Source organism: Balaenoptera borealis (genome assembly GCF_965194805.1).
Source record: "Balaenoptera borealis genome assembly, chromosome: 5".
Lineage (NCBI taxonomy): Eukaryota > Metazoa > Chordata > Mammalia > Artiodactyla > Balaenopteridae > Balaenoptera > Balaenoptera borealis.
In genome coordinates, this window is record NC_138862.1 from 127,571,234 (window position 1) to 127,586,149 (window position 14,916).

The 14,916-nt window shown below is 35.9% G+C and overlaps 1 protein-coding gene across 9 annotated transcripts in view; it reads right to left on the reverse strand.

Annotated features, from left to right (window-relative positions):
* The window catches only part of ARMC8 (armadillo repeat containing 8), a 106,487-nt gene that overhangs the window by 65,796 nt on the left and 25,775 nt on the right, over positions 1-14,916 (reverse strand). For 5 of the 9 annotated variants that reach the window (XM_082393454.1, XM_082393449.1, XM_082393447.1 and 2 more), the window contains exon 3: positions 127-198. Coding sequence is in view for 7 of the 9 variants with exons in the window: in XM_082393449.1 (XP_082249575.1) it covers positions 127-198 (72 nt within the window). In the remaining 2 variants the exon portion in view is untranslated. Of the gene's footprint in view, positions 1-126; positions 199-6,867; positions 6,971-14,916 lie in introns of all 9 variants that reach the window. The other 4 variants (XM_082393455.1, XM_082393450.1, XM_082393451.1 and 1 more) reach the window with 3 other exon arrangements.

Sequence of the window (14,916 nt, forward strand, 5' to 3'; positions counted from 1 at the left end):
GCATTTATTAAAAAAAAAAATAAGAGAACAGACAATACAGAAAAAAGATAGGTCTTATGGTTGAGAATGAGAAATACATTCAAAACTTAGTATGAACAGCAGAAAAGGGGATGACAGCAAACTTACCTTGGAACAGCTCCTAGAACAATGAGGTTGGCTTTCTGCTTGTTGTTTCCAATTACAGCATTTTTCATGTCTCTGAATTCAGGGGAAAGAGAAAAGGGTAAGGTATGCTGAGACATCACAGAAAAATAAAAGATCAATGCATCCCACTTTATCTTTATTATGCAATATCTTGGATTGGCAAGTACAGAAGTTAGGGACAAAGTGAAAACAATGACGCTTTTCCACCTGGAGTGCCAAAGAGAAGGGACAGAGATAGGTACCTTATAAACCTGGGGCTGTAAAACAGGAGAGTAGCAAGGTGGGGGGAGGGGGAAATGAGAGACATCTTGAGTATTGGCAAAAGACTTCCAATACAAAGAAAGTTGAGTTCTTCAAAAAAGGCTACCAATCCTTTGAATAAAAAGAAATATAGGCCATCTTCTCACACACAGCTCTGGGAGGAGGGAGTAAAAGCAGCCAGCCCACAGAACAGATCTGATCTTGTTTCAGGGACAATGACTTTACTTTTTTCCTTTTTTTCTGACTTCTCTGGACTGAATATTTCTGATTCCATTTTATCTCTTTTATTGTCTTATTAGCTGTACCTCTTTGGGTTTTGTTTTGTTGTTTTTCAGTGGTTGCTTTACAATTTACAATATACACCTTTTAACTTAACACAGTCAATCTTCAAGGGATATTGTCCCATCTCATGTGTATTGTAAGAGTCTTGCAAGCATATACTTCCATCTTCCTATCCATTCTTTGAGCTGCTGTCATAGATTTTATTTTTAAATTAGTTAGAAACAACGTAATATATTGTATTTTTTTTTTTTTTTTTTTGGGCTGTGCTGTGAGATCTTAGTTTCCCCACCAGGGATCGAACCCATGCCCCCTGCAGTAGAAGCACAGAGTCCTAACCACTGGACCACCAGGGAATTCCCTATATTGTACTATTTTTCCTTAAAAAGCCACTGATCTTTTAAGGAGATTTAAAAATGAGAAAAAATCTTTTATATTTCCCATATATTCACCAGTATTTTTTACTCTAGCTACACTCAGATCTTTACTTCACCAGGAGTAAAACTCTATTCCATAATAAGAATATCAATGACCAGTTGGTTCACAAACACATGGTTGTTCCCAAAGGACAGGGAGAGAAAATATAAATAGCTCAAAATAAGCCCAGTACTAATAAAATGTTTAATAAAAAAAGCTTATGCTAATTGGTCAGTAGTGCTACCTTAATATAGAACATTAGAACACTGTGATTCTCAAAGTATGGAAGAAGGCATCAGAGCCTCCACGGGCATTTCAGAAGTTTATGAGAGTGTCTGGAAACTTCTGGCCATAGTTTTAAAATAGAAAGCCTTTTTTGCACAATCCTAAAGAAAATTGTATTTTTCAGTACTGTACCTGCCTTGTAAATAAAAGGGAGACAATACTTTTTTTTTTGAATTTTATTTTATTTATGTTTTTATACAGCAGGTTCTTATTAGTTATCCATTTTATACATATTAGTGTATATATGTCAATCCCAATCTCCCAATTCATCCCACCCCCCACCCCCGCCACTTTCCCCCCTTGGTGTTCATATGTTTGCTTTCTGCATCTGTCTCAATATCTGCCCTGCAAACTGGTTCATCTGTACCATTTTCTAGGTTCCACATATACACGTTAATATACAATATTTTTCTCTTTCTGACTTACCTCACTCTGTATGACAGTATCTAGTTCCATCCATGTCTCTACAAATGACCCAATTTCATTCCTTTTTATGGCTGAGTAATAGCCCATTGTATACATGTACCACATCTTCTTTATCCATTCATCTGACCACGGGCATTTAGGTTGCTTCCATGTCCTGGCTATTGTAAATAGTGCTGCAATGAACATTGGGGTGCATGTGTCTTTTTGAATTATGGTTTTCTCTGGGTATATGCCCAGTGGTGGGATTCCTGGGTCATATGGTAATTCTATTTTTAGTTTGTTTTTTTTGTTGTTGTTGTTGTTATTTTTAGTTTTTTAAGGAACCTCCATACTGTTCTCCATAGTGGCTGTATCAATTTACATTCCCACCAATAGTGCAAGAGGGTTCCCTTTTCTCCACACCCTCTCCAGCATTTATTGTTTGTAGATTTTCTGATGATGCCCATTCTAACTGGTATGAGGTGATACCTCATTGTAGTTTTGATTTTCATTTCTCTAATAATTAGTGATGTTGAGCAGCTTTTCATGTGCTTCTTGGCCATCTGTATGTCTTCTTTGGAGAACTGTCTATTTAGGTCTTCTGCCCATTTTTGGATTGGGTTGTTTGTTTTTTTAATATTGAGCTGAATGAGCTGTTTATATATTTTGGAGATTAATCCTTTGTCCATTGATTGGTTTGCAAATATTTTCTCCCATTCTGAGGGTTGTCTTTTCGTCTTGTTTGCAGTTTCCTTTGTTGTGCAAAAACTTTTAAGTTTCATTAGGTCCCATTTGTTTATTTTTGGTTTTATTTCCATTACTCTAGGAGGTGGATCAAAAAAGATCTTGCTGTGATCTATGTCAAAGAGTGTTCTTCTTATGTTTTCCTCTAACAGTTTTATAGTCTCTGGTCTTACATTAAGGTCTCTAATCCATTTTGAGTTTCTTTTTGTGTATGGTATTAGGGACTGTTCTAATTTCATTCTTTTACATGTAGCTGTCCAGTTCTCCCAGCACCACTTATCGAAGAGACTGTCTTTTCTCCATTGTATATCCTTGCCTCCTTTGTCATAGATTAGTTGACCATAGGTGCATGGGTTTATCTCTGGGCTTTCTATCCTGTTCCATTGATCTATGATTCTGTTTTTGTGCCAGTACCATATTGTCTTGATTACTGTAGCTTTGTAGTATAGTCTGAAATCAGGGAGCCTGATTCCTCCAGCTCCGTTTTTTTCCCTCAAGACTGCTTTGGCTATTCGGGGTCTTTTGTGTCTCCATACAAATTTTAAGATTTTTTGTTCTAGTTCTGTAAAAAAATGCCATTGGTAATTTGATAGGGATTGCATTGAATCTGTAGATTGCTTTGGGTAGTATAGTTTATCACAATATTCATTCTTCCAATCCAAGAACATAGTATATCTCTCCATCTCTTTCTGTCATCTTTGATTTCTTTCATCAGTGTCTTATAGTTTTCTGCATACAGGTCTTTTGTCTCCTTAGGCAGGTTTATTCCTAGGTATTTTATTCTTTTTGTTGCAATGGTAAATGGGAGTGTTTCCTTAATTTCTCTTTCAGAGTTTTCATCATTAGTGTATAGGAATGCAAGAGATTTCCGTGCATTAATTTTGTATCCTGCAACTTTACCAAATTCATTGATTGGTTCTAGTAGTTTTGTGGTGGCATCTTTAGGATTCTCTATGTATAGTATCATGTCATCTGCAAACAGTGACAGTTTTACTTCTTCTTTTCCAATTTGGATTCCTTTTATTTCTTTTTCTTCTCTGACTGCCGTGGCTAGGACTTCCAAAACTATGTTGAATAATAGTGGGGAGAGTGGACATCCTTGTCTTGTTCCTGATTTTAGAGGAAATGCTTTCAGTTCTTCACCATTGAGAATGATGTTTGCTGTAGGTTTGTCATATATGGCCTTTATTATGTTGAGGTAGGTTCCCTCTATGCCCACTTTCTGGAGAGTTTTTATCATAAATGGGTGTTGAATTTTGTCAAAAGCTTTCTCTGCATCTATTGAGATGATCATATGGTTTTTCTTCTTCAATTTGTTAATATGGTGTACCACATTGATTGATTTGCGTATACTGAAGAATCCTTGCATCCCTGGGATAAATCCCACTTGATCATGGTGTATGATCCTTTTAATGTGTTCTTGGATTCTGTTTGCAAGTATTTTGTTGAGGATTTTTGCATCTATATTCATCAGTGATATTGGTCTGTAATTTTCTTTTTTTGTAGTATCTTTGTCTGGTTTTGGTATCAGGGTGATGGTGGCCTCAAAGAATGAGCTTGGGGGTGTTCCTTCCTCTGCAATTTTTTGGAAGAGTTTGAGAAGGATGGGTGTTAGTGCTTCTCTAAATGTTTGATAGAATTCACCTGTGAAGCCATCTGGTCCTGGACTTTTGTTTGTTGGAAGATTTTTAATCACAGTTTCAATTTCATTACTTGTGATTGGTCTGTTCATATTTTCTATTTCTTCCTGGTTCAGTCTTGGAAGGTTATACCTTTCTAAGAATTTGTCCATTTCTTTCAGGTTGTCCATTTTATTGGCATAGAGTTGCTTGTAGTAGTCTCTTAGGATGCTTTGTATTTCTGCAGTGTCTGTTGTAACTTCTCCTTTTTCATTTCTAATTTTATTGATTTGAGTCCTCTCCCTCTTTTTCTTGATGAGTCTGGCTAAAGGTTTATCAATTTTGTTTATCTTCTCAAAAAACCAGCTTTTAGTTTTACTGATCTTTGCTATTCTTTTCTTTGTTTCTATGTCATTTATTTCTGCTTTGTTCTTTATGATTTCTTCCCTTCTACTAACTTTGGGTTTTGTTTGTTCTTCTTTCTCTAGTTCTTTTAGGTGAAAGGTTGGATTGTTTGAGATGTTTGTTGTTTCTTGAGGTAGGATTGTATTGCTATAAACTTCCCTCTTAGAACTGCTTTTGCTGCATCCCATAGGTTTTAGATTGTCGTGTTTTCATTGTCATTTGTCTCTAGGTATTTTTTTGATTTCCTCTTTGATTTCTTCAGTGATCTCTTGGTTATTTAGTAACATATTGTTTAGCCTCCATGTGTTTTTGTTTTTGATGGTTTTTTCCCTGTAACTGATTTCTAATCTCATAGCGTTGTGGTCAAAAAAGATGCTTGATATGATTTCAATTTTCTTAAATTTACTGAGGCTTGATTTGTGACCTAAGATGTGATCTATCCTGGAGAATGTTCCGTGCGCACTTGAGAAGAAAGTGTAGTCTGCTGTTTTTGGATGGAATGTCCTATAAATATCAATTAAATCTATCTGGTCTGTTGTGTCATTTAAAGCTTGTGTTTCCATATTAATTTTCTGTTTGGATGATCTGTCCATTGGTGTAAGTGACGTGTTAAAGTCCCCCACTATTATTGTGTTACTGTCGATTTCCTCTTGTATATCTGTTAGCAGTTGCCTTATGTATTCAGGTGCTCCTATGTTGGGTGCATATATATTTATAATTGTTATATCTTCTTCTTGGATTGATCTCTTGATCATTATGTAGTGTCCTTCCTTGTCTCTTGTAACATTCTTTATTTTAAAGTCTATTTTATCTGATATGAGTATTGCTACTCCAGCTCTGTTTTGATTTCCATTTGCATGGAATATCTTTTTCCATCCCCTCACTTTCAGTCTGTATGTGTCCTTAGGTCTGAAGTGGGTCTCTTGTAGACAGCATATGTATGGGTCTTGTTTTTGTATCCATTCAGCGAGCCTGTGTCTTTTGGTTGGAGCATTTAATCCATTCACGTTTAAGGTAATTATCAATATGTATGTTCCTATGACCATTTTCTTAATCGTTTTGGGTTTGTTTTTGTAGGTCCTTTTCTTCTCTTGTGTTTCCCACTTAGAGAAGTTCCTTTAGCATTTGTTGTAGAGCTGGTTTGGTGGTGCTGAATTCTCTCAGCTTTTGCTTGTCTGTAAAACTTTTGATTTCTCCATCGAATCTGAATGAGATCCTTGCCAGGTAGAGTAATCTTGGTTGTAGGTTCTTCCCTCTCATCACTTTAAATATGTCATGCCACTACCTTCTGGCTTGTAGAGTTTCTGCTGAGAAATCAGCTGTTAACCTTATGGGAGTTCCCTTGTATGTTATTTGTCGTTTTTCCTTTGCTGCTTTCAGTAATTTTTTTTTTGTTTTTAATTTTTGCCAATTTGATTATTATGTGTCTCGGCGTGTTTTTCCTTGGGTTTATCCTGTATGGGACTCTCTGCGCTTCCTGGACTTGGGTGGCTATTTCCTTTCCCATGTTAGGGAAGTTTTCGACTATAATCTCTTCAAATATTTTCTTGGGTCCTTTCTCTCTCTCTTCTCCTTCTGGGACCCCTATAATGTGAATGTTGTTGCGTTTAATGTTGTCCCAGAGGTCTCTTAGGCTGTCTTCATTTCTTTTCATTCATTTTTGTTCATTCTGTTCTTCAGCAGTGAATTCCACCATTCTGTCTTCCAGGTCACTTATCCGTTCTTCTGCCTCAGTTATTCTGCTATTGATTCCTTCCAGCGTAGTTTTCATTTCAGTTATTGCATTGTTTATTTCTGTGTGTTTGTTCTTTAATTCTTTTAGGTCTTTGTTAAACATTTCTTGCATCTTCTCGATCTTTGCCTCCATTTTTTTTCTGAGGTCCTGGATCATCTTCACTATCATTATTTTGAATTCTTTTTCTGGAACGTTGCCTATCTCCACGTCATTTAGTTGTTTTTCTGGGGTTTTATCTTGTTCCTTCATCTGGTCCATAGCCCTCTGCCTTTTCATCTTGTCTATCTTTCTGTGAATGTGGTTTTTGTTCCACAGGCTGCAGGATTGTAGTTCTTCTTGCTTCTGCTCGAGACTATACTTTTCATTAAAAGCTATTTCACTTTGGAAAATCAGATTAGTGGCACTCATGGTATATGGGTCATCAATACCACACCTACATCAGTCCACAGTTTCTGCTCTTGCATTCATACATCATTAAGTTTTCTAACGTGCTCACGCCTAAGCACTTACATATTGAAACATTATAAATTATCTTTCTTTCATATCCCAAAATACATTCCCCTAATTACTTACTGAGCATCTCTTTGACTTCTCCTTTAGGCAGCAGACCTCTACAATATACAGGAATTTTTTTGCCGACCATGAAAGTTACAATCCTGAAAAAGTTCTGTAATTTCTTATAGAAAAACAAGAGTAGAAAACGGAAGTGGGGGGAAGTTATTAAGAAAATCAGTGACTAAATGTTATCATCAGCTTGTGTTTCCAATACCAACCAATTTCTCTGGCATTGAAAACCCTGGTAACAATAATTATAATAACCCTCTCCTTAATTACCTTCTTCAATTATTACAGAAAAATGCTACTATGATGTAGTGGTCTGCTGAAAGCTGATTCTCCCTGCAAGTTTTCGAATAGCATTTTCACAAGTCTTGAGCCAAACACTGTACCTGTTAGTCTTCTTCCTTCAGCTCAGTGCTTGAGGGTGGTCTATTTTTCAGGGCCTTACCTCTCTCTCTGTAAATATCCCTCAGATCTTCCATATGGTTTATAGGGGATCAGCAGGGGTAGTTTTTGTTTATGAGGACTAAGCTGAATGAAGTTTACTAAGGTTTTAACCAAATTCTGATACATGATTATAAAATTATGTGATACTGAAGCTTCCCTGAGTAAAGCACAGTTGATGAGAAATTGTACATCTAAGCTCCCGCCTCCTTATGGATGCCTGCTGTTTTCTTAGAGACCTGCTTCCCAATTGTCAGCTTATAGACCCTAACTTAGCAGTCTGTCATTTTCTTTCATCTTTTTTCTTTCTCTTAATGTGTTCTGCCTATACCAACACAGTACATTCATTTGTCCAGTAGCTAGCTATCTACTTAGAGTTTATTTTATGCCAGGTGCCATTCTGGAGGGTCTCTCTATTCTGGAATTCCCAACCCTAACATTTTCCCAGATTTCTCCCCATTCTTCGTAAACGAAGCAGAAATGTGGTGTCCCCACCTTATAAACACAACCCAAATACCTGAAACCATGCCAGAGTAAATGTTTTTATAGACAAAAGCAAACAAAAACTCCAAAACCAATTTTCCAGTTCTCCTAATAGTTTGCAAAAAGGACACGAAGGAGGCAGCTGGTAGTTATAGAGTAATTGCAGGCTAAAGAGAACACAATTAATAAAATGGACCAATGTCTAAAGAAAACAATTCTTGCTCTGGCTCTAATAAGTAAAATATATCTATACTAGATAAGGAAGAGATGTAAACGCCCTGCAAATAAATTCTATTCAGTTGTTAATATAAAGGGATACCAGAAGATCATTTCTATGAAAGAGTTAAAACAGAAAGAGACATAATCAATACATATACTCATTTTTAGCAGATCTAAGTGCAGGGTGAGATTCAATTTCAGAGCCAGCCAAATGAAGCTTCTTTCAGTTCCCAGAGTGTAGCTATTTTCTCTCTCTTTCATTTCCTTATTATCCCCTCCCTTATATCACTCCCTGGCCAACTTTACTCATCTTTCAGGTCTGAGCTTCTATGTCAGTGTCATCCTCCAGGAAGCATGCCCTGACAACTCCCAAGCCTGGGTTAGGTATCCCTCCTAGTGGCCTGTAACATAACACACTCATTACTTTTTTAGGATAGAAGTCTGTCTCCTCTACAGAGGCAAGAAACCAGTCTGACCTGGAAATATCAGAGAAGTTACTATCAATGGATTACACAACATACCATATAGAAATCCATATTTTTGTAAAATACAAACTCACACTATCGAGATGGGAGCACAACAAAACTAGGCAAGATTTACACATTGCTTTGAAGTTCACAAAGCATTCCATACCCATTATTTAATCTTCACCACAATCTTGAGTAATATTAATCCCATTTTATAGATGAGGAAGCTAAGACTCGGGTTTGGGCTCTTCTCAGAGCTTCACAATAAATGACAGAGCCAGTCTCAACCCATGTCCTTTATGCCAAGTGTTTTTTCCATTACCTCCAGCATATCAGGCATTCAGAGAAAAGACAAAAGAATTTAGTAAATGAATTTCCTTTTTCCTCCTGTCTTTCAATTTACATTTTTATGCAAAATAAAAGCATATCTTTTAATCAAAGACATCCTTTTCCCAGTAGATCAAAGAAATATATAATCTCAATCTCATGTCCACCAATCTTTAATATTGGAGGGGGTGGAATGCCCTACTAACATACTACTGAAATTCAACAATTACTTTTTGGGCTCAGCACTGTGCTAGGCTCTATGAAGGATACAAAAGCATCACATAATGAGATGCCTGATCTGAAGAGTTTACAAGACAAAAATAACGCTAACAATGTAAGGCAGTGTATATTATAAATAGTGCGCTTATAGGGCTGAGAAAAGTAGATGATAAGACAAGCTTAACAGGTTTTGAAGCAATGGTAGGAACTAAGATGGACCTTAGAAAATGGCTAGGATTTGAATAAGTGGATGAGGAGGGCAAAAGGAACCATACTGGAAATGAATATGGCATACTTCTAGGGCAGTACCAGGAGCCAGGACTGAAAAGAAGGTTCCCTTTAAGGTGGAACATTAAGGATGGAACAAAGTTAGAAAAGTGATAGGGAGAAGAGACAAACTAAAGGGGGACGGATTAAGGAGAAATCATGCTTTTGATCAGAAAAAGGACATGAAGGAAGCAATGACAATGGAAGATAAGCTGAATGTGGAATGGACTGGAATACAGATAACTCTAGTCAAGAGAGGCAACTAAATGGCTGATGCCCTTCCTCTGTGGTCCCAAGACCCTCTGTGCTTATCATTATCACAGCATTCACTAATCAAACTACAGTGAACTGTCTCTTTAGTTATCTGACTCCTGCATTAGACCTTAGGATCTCCCAGAGCAGTGACTAATTATTCACTCTTATATACTCCCATACTAGCACAATGCCTACCTAGCACCTGATAGGCACTCAATAAATGTCTGTTTAAAAAATTACTCAATCCATCCAGGTATCTGGTTATATGAGACTGACTAAGTAGCAGCATAGGAACCGTTAATAGGGAGGACATTTTAAGGAAGCAGTTAACAAGATGATTTGATAGGTGTGACAGGTATAGGAAATGTGATATGTGACATGTCCTGAGTGACTACTTCAAGTCTGGGTGCCTGGGTGCAGAGAACACTAGGAAGTTTGGAGAATAAATCCCTTAGCAAGACAAGGATCTATCTTGATTTTATACATACTGAATTATCTTCGAGATGAGATAAGAATATCTGGGTAGAAAAGCTAAAACGTAAGCCTTGGGGATAGTCTACTCTTTGAGGATGGGAGAAGAGGAGTCGATATTAAGATGTTACAAAAATGCATTTGTCAGAGAACATTTTCAGCTAAAATCTAGCTAGAACCTTAAATTTGCCCAGTAATAAATGGACTCAAAATGCACCCACTTTTACATGGAGGTTAACCTTTCTACTTGCTTCCTCTGCTCTGAAGGAGTTTAATTTTTAGTGTGGTAGAGAAAAAGGTCTTGAATATAAAAACGACATGTGCAGTGCCTACTACAGCATATGTCTAAATCAGAGTATTATGATTTGTGATCAAAACCAAGAGAGAAAGTAAACACCACACTTTGTCATTAAAATAGTAGGAAAAGTAAAAAAAAAATAATTGGAACCTAGACCTGTTGGAGAAACAAAGTCTAAGTCAATCAGGTATGAGCATATTATTCCTAAACAGTCAAAATAGCATAAATTTTAACTGAAAACCTAATTATCATCTAAAAATTAGAAAATTATCTTTAAAATCATTGAAGGCTGGAGCCAGAAGCTAAAGATCAATGATGTCATTTTCATTTGGAACCAGTATGACTTTTCACTTACCTGAAGCAGCTCTTATTTGGAATACTACACATTCATTCTTGGTCTAATTGGCATGAAGTAGCCAAAAAGTACAGTAGATATGGAAAAGTACAGTCTGAGCATAAAGTCTGACCTACTTATGAAAACTCACTTTTCATAAGACATAAGGAAGAAATACGTATTTGTGGGTAGCTACAATAAGGCAACAGGGTAAACAACTTAACAAAATTATTTGGACTTGGAAAATTACAAACTTACTCACTGCCCTGACCCTGTAATAATAATTATTATGATGTTCTTTTTGGAAAATGTAACATCCAAACATCCAAGTACAATACGTTTCTAATATCCAGCATGGTTAAGGAATGAGATTATTCTTATTCCCATCAAAATCACCATCATCAGATGTGAATTGCCAATTTTAAAAGAAGTGGATAATGATGATCTATTATTCAAACTAAAGTTACTTTTAACATAAGGCTTTGATTCAGCAGGTACTTGAGAGATTTACAGTGAACTTCATTTCAAGTCAACTTAGGCAATTATTGTGCACCTACTATATGTATAAATTGAACAGAACTGCGAATTGACAGTAATTTAGTTCATTCTTATAAACAAATTACCCTGAGGTGTAGATTTCTGGAATGTAGGTAGCGTCAGATACAGTTCCGATTTTTATAAACACTAGTTCAGAAATTAGGAGTTGTACTTAACTCTGTTTTATCAGAGTTATCAGGTGATTACAAATCACCTTACATTCTCCAAAAATGAAAAGTGCAATGTAATAACTGTACTAATAAATGTAAAATATTTTTACAGTACATTAATAAATATTTTTAATATATGTAATCATTCCAAAGAACATCAAAAATGTGTTAGAACATTATGAATATGGAAGCATACAGTTAAGTGGCTTATAAATACGAAAAGATATATATAAAGATATGCATACAAATATTCAGCTATTTTTGATGTTCAAAGTTAGAATCACATACATATATAAACAGCTTATATATCTGTACACAAAACTATGTCAATCTGATCTAACAATTTCTGGAAAATCTTGCTACCCTTTTAACCAGACCTACCTGTCTCAGAATACAAAGTTTTAAACAAGTAACTCTCAGAATCACTCCATTTCATTTGGTATTAAGGTCATCTTCACTTATGTTTACCTGTAACACTTTTTACAGTAACTAACAGGACATTTCTTTTGAATTAGCCTAAAACTTATCCTTTAATTTAAAATTTCCAAAAGCCAGAGGCTTCATTTTATGGGCGCTCATATCTTTAGGACATGCAAGAAAATGGAAAGTGTCTATATTCTACTGAAACCAGAGGTACATATTTTCTTGGAACCAGAGAATGAAGTACCAAAACCATTACCAAAATAAACTTATTTCATCAGTATATTAAAATACTTCAGAAGACACTTTTTAAAAATGGATACTTGGTGAAAACCACACAATTCTACAGTTTACACAACTGCCTGCCTTAGTTTACCAGAAAGAGCCAATCTAGTTTTCTAGTTTGGTTCAACTTTGAAACTGCAAAGCCAGCCACATTTGCTTGTATCATCTTTTGCCTTTCAACATAGGGAATATCAACATAAGGCCACACAGGGATATCTGTTTATTTTTTTCACGGAGAACCACTAATGTCAAAACCAGATTCAGGTGCTCTAATTTAGGTATGTTAAAAAAAAGCACAATGTTTAAGCAGCTTTAACTCAAGGTCTACAAAAACATTTCAACAGTCATTCTTCTGCAACTATGAAATTTAACATGGTTGAGCTAATACCAGAGTAACTTCACCAAAAACATCCTGTAATTGTTTTTTTAAAGTCACACACACATCACCACACTAGAGGAAGCTCAAAATTTGCAATACAGTACAGTTTATCTGATGTACCTACTCTCTGTTGTAGTTGCAAAGGCTGTAGTTTATGACCTACACAGCTGATTGCCCTGTTCTCTCTGCTCATATCTGACTCCTATCTTACTCCATTAACTACTCAGTTACACATTTGAAACATTGCTTTTCAGGACCTAATTCTGTTTTCAAATCTTTAGTATAATAGGACCATTCAAATTTATGCTAAATACTGTACTATAAACAAAAAAGTTGTCTCTAGGATAACTCCTCATTCTTTAACAATTAAACTTAAACAGTTCTGATGTTTAATAGTATTCTTCAAAGGCATACTCACTGACTAGGTAAGACGGTCCTTCATAACATGGGTTATCTACAAAGAAGTTCCCTATATTTATGCATAGGGCTATGGCTCTAACTCAGCTGAGTAGATTAGTTATAGGTCTTGATGAAAAGTTATTATTCATCTTTAATTTCTTCGATTTTGTTTTTCCTGCTAGTGAAAAATCAGATTAATATTGCTAGAAAAATGACAGAACTCTGGTTGTCTCGTAGCTAGAGCTAGTCATCAATTCTTTTATGTCTTTCGAATTGGATATTTTGGATTCAAAGCTGGTTACTTCAGCCTCTGTCTTTTCCTTCCCTAAAACCAGAAGGCTACCTTTGGTTGTTTACACTCTGTGGCCACCTTCCTTCTACCTGCCTCTTTTGGTCTAGTAATGGTCTCTGTATGACTGACTCAACGGTGGCTGTGTAATGTGTATTAAAAGAAAAGAATTGGTCAATTCTCTTTTCCTAAACATCATTTTGGCTCCCCCTTTTCCTCTATCAATATTGTATTATTCTTGTATTAGACAAGGTTACTTAAAAGTAAATGTTAAAAATTTAACTCACTTTTCATTCAATTGACTACGTACAATTAATCTTCAGACAGTTACAAAATTCAGGAAAGAATTAAGTCAGAAAGGATAATTTTTTCTCTCTGGGGTAAAGAAAGCTTTATCAAATCATACTACACACACCCCTAGAAGGCCATAAAGTGAAAAGATTTTGGGTGATCTGCCCGTTTCAAACTATAAATAGATTTTAGTATTTTAAGTAGCAATCACATTTACTGGAACATGTTATCACTCAGATTTTCTTGTCTGAATCAAGAATTCTAGCTCCTCTCCCTCTTCTTCTCCTTCGGTGGGAATTGTTCTATCTCTTTGACATTTTTTGAGTTTTTCTTTCTCTTCTTTGAAAAGAATCACCTTATTTTTGAAGTTGTTTTAAATTAGGGCCAACAACTACTAACCATTTAAGTGCCAATTAGTGGGTATCCACAACATACCAAGCACTGAATGTTATATTTCTGTCTTAATTCTTAACAACTTGGCAAGATGGGCAGTATTACTCTCCCCTTACAGATGATAGTGTTGAGGCTCAAAGAAATCAAATAACCTGCCCAAGCACTGTACTAGGAAAGGACTCTACTAGGAAGTATCAGAACTGGATATTCAACCTACGGTTGTCTAACTCGAAAGCCCATGCTCTTTCCACTCCACTATCCCTCCACACAAACCTTCCTTATCTTCTTAGCTGACAGCTAAGTGTCTTAGACTTGATAATTTTTTAAGAAGCACTAAGTCTATCAAACTATACCTTGGCTAGTCTGAAATAATACACTCTTCCCAGTGTTTTTAATGCCGTATTTGATAATCACCTTTCAAAAAGCTACAGTGTTTTTTGGTAAATGAGAAATTTCTAACAGTGACAATTAACACTTGAATCAGCTACTCATATCAGATATGACTCGAGATACAAGTCTTTCACGCAGAATCCTTGACTGAGAAATTTAGCTTTTCTCCTAAACAACCACAGTAGCAGTAATAATGAAAACAACAACAGTAACGTCATCTTATATCATTTACTGAATACTTAATGAGTCTGACATTTCCAGCTAAACTATTTATTGAGGAATCTTAAGTGATATCTAGGATTATCAATATACAAAGCTGTGTCTAGCTGTGTGTGGGGGAGTGTCTGCCTGTCTAAGAAAGAATGTCAAATTAAACCTATCTCTTCAACTAATTTGTGTGTGTAGGTACAACCCAAACTGATTTGTTTAACAGATAGATTTAATACCACTTTTCCTGGTATTAATCAAACTAGACTTAAAGGGGCTGATTAAATCATTATAAAGTCTCCCAGTTAAGGGGACAAAGGCAAAGTTAACATAATGAGAAAACAATAAATATCATCTCCTGTTTCTGTAAACAGAGAAGATGTGAAGAGAAGGTGTCGAGTTTCCCAGGTGGATCTCCATCCAGCTCCTCACCTTCCCTTCTAGCTCAATTTGAATAGTCAAGTAACCTTACTTACTCATCTTGCCTCTACTTTACAGATACACACTCTCAAGAAAGACA